Source organism: Megalobrama amblycephala, linkage group LG24, assembly GCF_018812025.1.
Source record: "Megalobrama amblycephala isolate DHTTF-2021 linkage group LG24, ASM1881202v1, whole genome shotgun sequence".
In the NCBI taxonomy this organism is placed as follows: domain Eukaryota; kingdom Metazoa; phylum Chordata; class Actinopteri; order Cypriniformes; family Xenocyprididae; genus Megalobrama; species Megalobrama amblycephala.
In genome coordinates, this window is record NC_063067.1 from 24,322,821 (window position 1) to 24,332,674 (window position 9,854).

Here is a 9,854-nt window from a genome sequence, read left to right on the forward strand (position 1 = left end):
TTAAATGTATTACCCGAATGAAAAGAGTTTACTTTCTTTTTAAATGAACTGCGTACAAGTGCGTCACTGCTGAGTGGCCGTTCCAGTAGATCACACATGCATGTTAGTTACTGATTGTGCTGACGTTCACCCGGTTGATGAAAGTGTTTGTTTTGATTTTGATGATTGGTGTTGATGTTCTTTGATTGCGGGATGACTCGGTCACAGCAGTTTTATAGAGGTGTGTCAGTAAATTATCCTAAATTTGCAGATTGTGCTGATATATTTCTAATCCACTTTCAGGCAAAGTCTCAGCAGGACAAGAGAATGTGGGTCCTGCATCTAAAACGACTGATCCTTGAAAACCATCCTGCCAAAATACCGGCCAAGGTTAGAGCGCACACATACACATACTGTCCTAACTCTGCTTCTGTACAGTGTGCTCAGTGATTAGGCAGCTGTGGCCAAATCTGGCTATTCACTCTCAACTATGTCATGATAAAGTAGTTCACATCTCAAAGAGAATGAAAGAACTTCGAAGGTGAAGCAGAAGTTTCTGTACTTACAGAAGTGAAGGCATAGTGCCACCCAGAGGCCATTCAGTTGTTAAAATTCAAATTTTTACATTGAAAAGATGCACATGTCTGTTGACTCATGTTTAGGTATACTCAAAGGTACTCATTTAAATGATTTTTACTAATTTCAGACCAACTAACTGAATTGTTTTCTATGCGCATTTATTTTACCTTTAGTAGGGTAAACCACATGTAAATGTGTCTGAATCATATTTTGCCTCAAAATTAAAAGAAAAAAGAAAATAATATTTTGCATTAAAAACATGGTCTATTTTTAGGACCATTCTGATATTTTGCATTGTGACATTTTTTATTATTCACCCAAATTCTCATCACTGTAATAAAACAACCGTGACACTTTTTTTTTTCAATAATTTTTAAAAAAAGTTTAATTTATAAAATGAATAATTTATAATTATTTTATTATATATATATATATATATATATATATATATATATATATATATAATTAGCACAAATTCAAGGTATTTCGTCAAAAACTACATATGAATAAATAGTTGTATTTGAGGAAGTCAGTTTTCTTTCTGTCTCTCCACAGGCTAAGCAGGCCATTCTGGAGATGGATACCGCAAGTAAGTATTATCTAAACTTTAAAAAAAAAAAAAGCCACACACCGCTATATGTGGTACTTTATGTGTGTTTGCAATGACGAGATTTCATATACTTTTCTTAACTTTTTTCCAGACCACCCAAGTTTTAACTTCAACTCTGATGACAAGAGAGTGAACACTAAAGAGGGTCCCTCGCCCCGGAGAGTACGCAGGAAGACAGGTGAGACCCACAGCACAAACAAACAAACATTGTTTTTCATTGATCATCATTTCACTCATTGCTGTACATGTCTTTCTGTCTCATCAGAGCCCTTATCTAAGTTATTGAAAAACTCCAAACATATAAGTAAGTAGAATTTGTTTGAAAAATAATAATTGAGAAAAAATTATGCCTGCAAATAATGATAATCATTTAGACATTATGTTTTGATATGTTATGATTTTTTTTCTTTCTCTGTTCCTTATTGTTGCTGTAGTATCCAGTCCAGATATACAGAAGGTAAAGAACACCATAACATGCAAGCATCAATGCATTATAAACCTTATGCACCAGAGAAACAAGTGTGCCGCCGTATTTATAATGTTGTCTTTGAACTAAGAAATAAGGTCTATACAAATCTAAAAAATAAAAAAATGTAAATGTATTTGCTCCTCACAGCGTTCTAGTTTTGGAGTCACTCTCCTGTCACCTGTGGCCCATCTGGGTTCTATTGGCCGATCCCGTAGCCTTGTCAGCGAATCACAGGAATCTCTGGACCCTGGTGACCACAGTGATGTAGACGAAGAGTTGCATCCACAGGATGCTGATGATGAGGATGATACTGGTTTGGTTAGTCTGAATTGACATTTGATGTTTTTTTTCACCCGATTAATAATTACGTAGAGGTCTGTTAAAAGGTTAGTTCACCCAAAAATGAAATTTCTGTCATTAATTACTCACCCTCATGTTGTTCCACACCCATAAGACCTTCGTTCAGCTTCAGAACACAAATTAAGAATTTTTTTGATGAAATCCAAGAGGTTTTTTTATCCTCCAGTGAAAGCAACGAAAAGTAAGTAAAAACATTGTTAAAATAGACAATGTGACGAGAGCGCTTCAACCTTAATGTTATAAAGTGACAAGAATATTTTTGTGTGCAAAAACAAAACAAAAATAACAACTTTATTCAACAATATTCTCTCTTCTGTGTCTTCTGTTGAAATTCTGGCCAATAATGAGCCGGTGTTCGGACATAAACACGGAAGTTCTACAACGTAAATAGTGTAGCAGAATGACAGGGGAGAGATATCAATTTGTTGAATAAAGTTGTTATTTTTGTTTTGTTTTACAAAACAAAACATTAACATTAAGGTTGAACCACTGTAGTCATGTCGACTGTTTTAACGATGTCTTTACTCTTTTCTGGACCTTGAATGTGGTATTTATGTTGGTTTCTATGGGGAATAATAAAAAAACTATTGGATTTTAATTAAAAATACCTTAATTTGTGTTCTGAAGATGAACAAAGTTCATACGGGTGTAAGGCTGAGTAATTAATGACAGAAATTTCATTTTTGGGTGAACTAACCCTTTAAAATAGCAGCAAACAAGGTTTGCTAGTAGGGTAAGGGTGTAGGTTCTGAGCTGCCTACATAATGATGTCAAACTTCAGCCACTCCTGTTTTCTAAATCAGAAGTACAATTGTTTGTAAAATAATTAGTGGTGCTTGCTAAGAAAAAACTGAACAAGAGACCAAAAGCATATCTAGAGACCAAAATATATCTAGAAGCCACCCAGAAAATCCTAGATGTATAACAGTATCCAGACAACATCTTACCATTGTGCCTGCAATCTTTTTAAGGACATTCACCTCTCTTATTTTCAAATATAAAGATGATTTTGAAAAATGTTCTAAGAGACAACTTTTGCACAACCAGAGCTCTGGGGGCAAGCTGAGAGTGCCAGGGAAGGGTAGCCGGAAAAGACTAAACCAGCAAGTGTCGGTGGACAGCATTGACCAGTGGAGAAACCACAACCTTACTCATGCAGACCTCCAGGTAAGGACATGGTGACACATGATGTGGTAGTTCACACCACTAATTATTTTGTTAAATAATTATTTTGAGATTTAGCAACGTCTCAACGAATGGAGTTTGCTTGCATTTATACTTAGAAAAGCAAACAGATCATTACAAAAAGAATAAAAGTTAGAATGCTCTCATGCTTTGAAAAATTGATCAGTCTCACAATTGTCGTTATCAGTATGTTATTTTAGTTCCTGCAGCAATAATCTAATGTATGGTAAATGTTTATCATTCATTTTTCATTCAGACTGCTAAAGAGTCCCTGCAAAATAAGGTTATCACCCCCCCTATCCTACGGGTGACTGCACCTCCTGAAACAGACAGAAATGAACACATGTCTAACAGGCTGGCAACTGGAGAGGAACCTTCTTTCCGCAACATATGGACAGATCATCGAGTCCGGAGGGCTATGTTTCCCACTCGTCAAAAGAGTTTCCAAATTGATGATGATGAAGAAGACATCTATCAGATGTTCCTGCCAACGGAGAATGATGTAAGCAGTCATGATGCTGAGAGTGACCATGAAACTGCTGACCATCCAGAAAGACCCTGTAGCTGGCATGTTGAACAGAATAAAACATCACGCCTAGATCTTCCTACAAGTGGGAAAAGAATACTTCGCAGGGCCAGCAGTGTTGGAGAAAACCAGAGTGAGCAACTAAGTCCTACCAAGCGAGCCCTACAAGAGGAAGAGACCAACAACCAGACTGAGTCTTCAAGCAATGAAATCTCAGGGTCATCATCTGCCGAGCAGTTAACAATCGATGATATCGAGAATGTTTATGACAACATTAGTTACGAGGAGCTCCAGGCCATGGGGCTTATCCGCAAGGATCAAGTTAACCATGCAGAGGTCAAATCTAGGATAGCTCCTCAAGTCATCATAACTCCAACTGAAACTGAGAGTTCATGTGGGAGCAATAGGTCTTCTGGTCAAGAGGGGGAGCCATTTGAGACATGTGAGCTGCAAATTGTTGAGGATGAGGAGAATGTTTACGACACCATTGTCTTTCAGGAGCCCCCAGTCCTTGCAACTGAGATGGATGGTGGAAAACCAGAGGGTTTGCAGACATCTGAGGTAGATCTCATGACTAGCCAGATTTTAAGAGGGTTTATATCTGAGGAAAAAATCTGTCCCACAAATATGACAGAGGCGGATCAGAACCACATTCCCTCTGCTGCAATTTCAGACCCTGAAACATCTCAGCTTTCCACAGCTGATCATACATTGGAGAAAGTGGATGAGATCTGGACGGATTTGGAAAACTACATCCGGAAAAATGAAAAGAAACCAGACAGACTTCCAGCTGCATTTCCTGTAAGCGGAACAGACAACGCATGTAAAACACATGACTCTCCCAAAAAAGGACATGATTCCTCACACAAAGCACAAGACTCTCCAAGAAAAACGCATAACTCCCCAAGTAAAGTGAACAGGTTACAACAGAGAAGTAATGATTCCCAATGTAAAGCACAAGAATCTCCAAGCAAGAAAGCTAATTCTGCACAAAAGTCAAGTGATTCTTCATGTAAATTACCCTTAAAAACAACCCCTGTTGTTTGTGCTGCACCTGGATCACCTAACCCACCCGCTAATCCCCCTCCAGGTCTCCAGATACCTATCCTCAACATTCCAGACCTCCCAGAAACTACATTGGATGAGAAAGACGGAGCGTTGTCTTCTCCTGTAGCCCCTTCCCTTCCTCTACCCCCTACCCCAGAGCCTCAACCTGGCACAGTGAAGAGCATTCGCAATAAACTGGCAAGATTAAGCAGCGGAAGTTTCCGGATGGATGATGAGGACATCCCTCCACCGAAGGACACAGAGCTTCATGCCCTGTTTAGTAGCATGGACTCTGGCTCCTCCAGTCTGCTGCTGGGTGTGGAAGCTGGGGACCAGGTTCTTGAGCTTGGGGAGAGGGGCAAGAACAGAGTGTTCCTCATGGCTAGGCAGTACAGTCAGAAGATCAAAAAGGCCAACCAGTTACTGAAGATGAAGAGCATGGACCACGAACCCAGTTGTGCTAAGCTAAGGCTAAGCAAACAGAAGGACCTGGCAGCTATACTGGAGGAGAAGAAACAAGGTGGCACTGCAATAGGTAAGACATACTTTATGGCTTATGTTATTCTTGCATAGATGCAAAGATTGAACAAAGTTGGTATATTGGTTTATGAATGCCTCCGTCTTTCCTCCTTTCTTAGGTGCAAGAATAGCAGAGTACTCTCATTTGTATGATCAGGTGGTTTTTAAGGGTTCTCCGACCACTACTCCAGTGCTGAAGTCATCTATCAGCCTTGCCGGCCCTCATCCACTTTTCCCCAGCACCACTTCCTCCCCTTCCTTATCTGAGAGCTCTACACAAGAGTCCGACTGGTTGAACAGCACGTACAGTAATGGGGAACTTGCTGATTTTGTGTCCTGGCCAGCAGTATGCACTTCAACCCCACAGAGAGGACTGACTCCTGCAAGTTCTACCCCTGCTTTGAAGAACCTCCCGCCTACTCCTAGTACTCCACCCAATCAGCGTTGGAGTGCTTGTGTGACAACAAGTAAAGATGACTCTGATCACATTTACACTTCAATTGGACCACGAAACACTAAGGTGCCATCCTATAATCGCTGCCAGTCCTCATCTTCATTGATAGACCAGACTGGAACAGAAAATGGCAGGGGTCAGTGTAATCGGGAAGTGGACGGCAAAGAGTCAAGGACACAGGTGCCTCGACAGCACAGCCTCCCAGAATGCCCAGTCCAGGGGACTTCAGACCTCTCAGCACCATGTGATATCACACTGCGGGACTCACAACAAATACTTGTGCTGAACAGAAATGTGCCACTGAATGCGCAAAGTGCCACTGAGAATTATCTGGCCAACTTTAAAGACACTGGAGATGATGATGACGATTATGTAGAGATCCGTTCTGAAGATGAGGGTGAAGAAAAGAAGCAAGAAATAGCTATGCCACACAGTCTGTCGGAAACCGCAGTAAAGTACTGCAGCCCTCCTCAAGGCAACATGCAAACCCTCGTAAAAGAACAGCAGGCTTCCACTAACCCTGATATGGCTCTGCAGGGATACTTGTGGAATGATCCGGATTGCAGCCAGCAAGATGTAAATCAGCCCACTATTGTCCAGTCACTGAGGGAAAAGTTCCAGTGTCTCAGCTCAAGCAGTTTTGCATAGGAGGCAGGAATGATGGACACATGTCACATGCTTAGCTCATACAAGGAGGAAATGAGACACAACAAACTTAAACGTCTACATGGAACATGTTACACAACTTAAAGACACAACACAAAGCACATGATATACAACATTTTAACATTGTGCTTTACAGTACACTCAACAACACCATACAATTTGTAAATTATGGATTCAAGCGTTAGCTACTTTGCTCATCTCTCACCACACTCACACAGTAAGATACAGATCTAAGCAGGAACACTGTACACAACATCTTTCGAATTATATCTTTCTTTTCCTTAACATTAAGACCCAAGAATTATGTCAAATGACTTAGGTCATGGTACAGGTAAGATCATGGTTCTAAGTTTTACAAAGTTTCAAAGGGAACTGTAATTCAGAAAAGAAAGAAAATGAAAGAAGAACACTAGCTACATAGGCTTGAATCGTAGACACAACTTAAACTTATTTCTCTCTTAAAATGTTACAATATTCTCAAACTACTGGTTATAATATTCTAGAACATGTACATAAATGTTTCCATACAAGCTTTAAGATAATGCGCACATGCCTGGTGATGTTAATTAAATTATCTGCCATAATTTCTGTGTAAACATGTCGACAGTTCCTTAAGCCAATAATTAAATATTTTCCTTTTAATTGTGTAGACATTAGTAAATTTGGTTATGTAGGTGGTTTCATCTACAGGAAACTATGCTAACATCAGCCAATGGCCATTCAGTGTGTAATTTGTAATATTTGCATGCCACATTTTCTCCAGGCCAAGAATACATAGAATCAATATATATTTTACTATGCTGTACATTAGATATAGATATAGATTTATCAGACTGGAAAGTCATAAGTATATTTAAAAGGTGGTCAAGTTTTGCTAAAATCCTAGTTACAATCAACCATGTCTCAGAAATTAGCATAATATCAGTAAATATGAAGTAAAATTGCAATAATGTTTTTAGATTTAATTTAATTTAGCATCATGACAGGTCCACTACTAGAATATCGGCAAAAAAACACAGGAAAGTATAATTTATAGTGTTAATTTTAGATTAATCTGTTCAGGGGACCATGTTGCAGAATGAGGAGTTTGAGGTGTCAGAAACGTACTGTAATTTGATGTAAATTTGAGTTTAATACTATGTGTTATCTGATCATTTAATTGTTTAGTGTTTAAAATATTCAGCATTGGCTGTCCCCACCCTGTCTCCGCATTCAAACTACACACTGTCTGTCACCCCAAAGATTTTGATATTTTTATTAGTGATTTTCACAGCACATTTCAGTTTATTTTTCATATTTATTTCTGGGTAAATTTTATGTACTTCAGCCCCCCCCCCCACCGCATTTTCAAATTTCGCTTTCGATTTGATGAAACAATATTTATTATATGTTTCGACTGGTTGTTCAGCAAGTATGGTTTTTGAAAAAAAAAAAAAGTTTATAATGTGTAGCTCTGTTGTTGTATGACCATTGTTCATGTTCAAAATGTTACCTTACAAAATGTTACAAGAATCCTCCTGAAACCAGGAGTAAATGATATAAATAAAAGTACCAGTGTAAATAAACTGAATTTAAATATGGATGGAAGATTTGAATGAAGTATGTTTATATAGTTTTTTTTCTTTTTATTTAGTTGTACATTTCGTTCACTGGTGGGGACTGTTATCCATTGGAATTGTTACTTTTGCACTTTTCCTCCTTTTAAACATTCTGTTTGTAAAGATGTACATATTTATGAATGTTGCCATTTACCTATTTTCATGATCTTAATTTAATTTTTTGACATTTGTTTTGTTTTTATAACTGCCCTGTAGTAACTGGTCGAAGATGTATTGTAGGCAACAAATAAACCTTCAATTAAAACAAAACTGCTTTTGCCTTCATTTTGCCAAAGTTAAATGTTTGTTTATAACCAACTTTTTCCACATTTTTAGTAAACTACATTAGTTAACATGAACTAATAATGAACTGCACTTATTCAGCATTTATTAATCTTTGTTAATGTTAATTTCAGCATTTACTAATACATTATTAAAATCTTATTAACATTAGTTAATGCACTGTGAACTAACATAAACAACGAACAGCTGTATTTTCATTAACTAATGTTAACGAAGATTAGTAAAATACAGTAACAAATGTATTGCTCATGGTTATTTCATGTTAGTTAAGACATTAACTAATGTTAACAAATGAACCTTATTGTAAAGTGTTCCTGAAATGACTATTGTAGTAATTAAATATTCACTTAGTTTTAACCAAAACTTGCTCTATTTTGCTGTTGATCACACGTCAGCGCATTGTAGACAGACGTCAGTCATCGGGCGCCACAAACAAACAGCAGCACCTTTTACAGTTCCTTCTGAACCAAAACAACAAGCTTTCTTGTGATGCTTTGCAGAATCTGCTGTGTGAGTTCATGTGATTTGAAAGAGGTGAAGATGCTCTGAAGGGAGGGTGGGATCTCATGCTTTCAGAGCTAGCTTGCTATGGCTAGCTGCTCCAAAATTGCCTACCCTACCTTTAAGACATCATCACACTGTCCATTTTTTTTTCTGAAATGCTTTATGAATTAACATTAATGACAGCAGCAGTTATATTAGGGTTCTGTCACTTTAAGAGAGAATGCACGGATCCACTGATACACACGCGTTTTCTTTCTCGACTGTTAACATTAATTTAAGACATAACCGACTGTGTTTACATGAATACTTGCTAAAACGGGGATTTTGACATAATTTTGCGTTTAAGCGCAATAAGGCGTGAAAAAGAACTCAGTTTGACACTGACGAGCTGTTTGAGAGGTGCATGTGCGTGCTTTGGCTGAGAGTGCAGAAAAATCCATCAGAGCGTCTGAGTAGCCTACTGAACGGATTAAAATCACCTGAATGTTTAAATTGGCAAGTCTTAAAACAACCTGCAAATAATACAGTTCTATGAACTGTAAACAGATCTGGTGTGAAGCCATTTGCACATTTTGAGAGAGAGAGAGAGAACAGAAAATACAAGCACTGACTGTTAGATATCTTTCTAGATATACTCACACTAAAGATTCATTTATTTTTAAATAGCACTTAGGTTTAAAGTAGGCATAAAAGAAAAGTTGCTATATGGTATGGTATGGTAAATACTTGCATGACTGAAAACATATTTAGGATTGTGAGCAAAAGCTAGCCTATATAACCAGCCATAAGGGGAAAACAAAACTTTTCTGACAAATTTGAAAATATAAAGGGCTGCCCTAGTGAAAAAACAAAAGAAAAAACAAACCTATACCAAAATCTATTTAAAATACATTTATTTCATACTGAGTATACTTTAAATCCATTAAAATATTTATTGACGTATCACTTAAAACTGGTGTAAAATTATAATTAAACTTTATTTGAAGTACTTTATTGCAAAATGCACATTTCTTAATATTATGCCTAAAAGTGTTTAATATCACTATTAATAAGGA

At 37.6% G+C, this 9,854-nt stretch overlaps 1 protein-coding gene across 4 annotated transcripts in view; it reads left to right on the forward strand.

The window, feature by feature from the left end:
- The window catches only part of LOC125260499 (pleckstrin homology domain-containing family G member 1), a 53,417-nt gene extending 45,155 nt beyond the window's left edge, over positions 1–8,262 (forward strand). For all 4 annotated transcript variants that reach the window (XM_048178903.1, XM_048178904.1, XM_048178902.1 and 1 more), the window contains 9 exons: positions 283–369; positions 1,114–1,147; positions 1,260–1,346; positions 1,434–1,472; positions 1,603–1,625; positions 1,785–1,955; positions 3,045–3,164; positions 3,439–5,290; positions 5,394–8,262. In XM_048178903.1, the coding sequence (XP_048034860.1) occupies positions 283–369; positions 1,114–1,147; positions 1,260–1,346; positions 1,434–1,472; positions 1,603–1,625; positions 1,785–1,955; positions 3,045–3,164; positions 3,439–5,290; positions 5,394–6,376 (3,396 nt within the window). In that variant the 3' untranslated portion in view covers positions 6,377–8,262. The remainder of the gene's footprint in view (positions 1–282; positions 370–1,113; positions 1,148–1,259; positions 1,347–1,433; positions 1,473–1,602; positions 1,626–1,784; positions 1,956–3,044; positions 3,165–3,438; positions 5,291–5,393) is intronic.
- Positions 8,263–9,854: the final 1,592 nt, after the last annotated feature.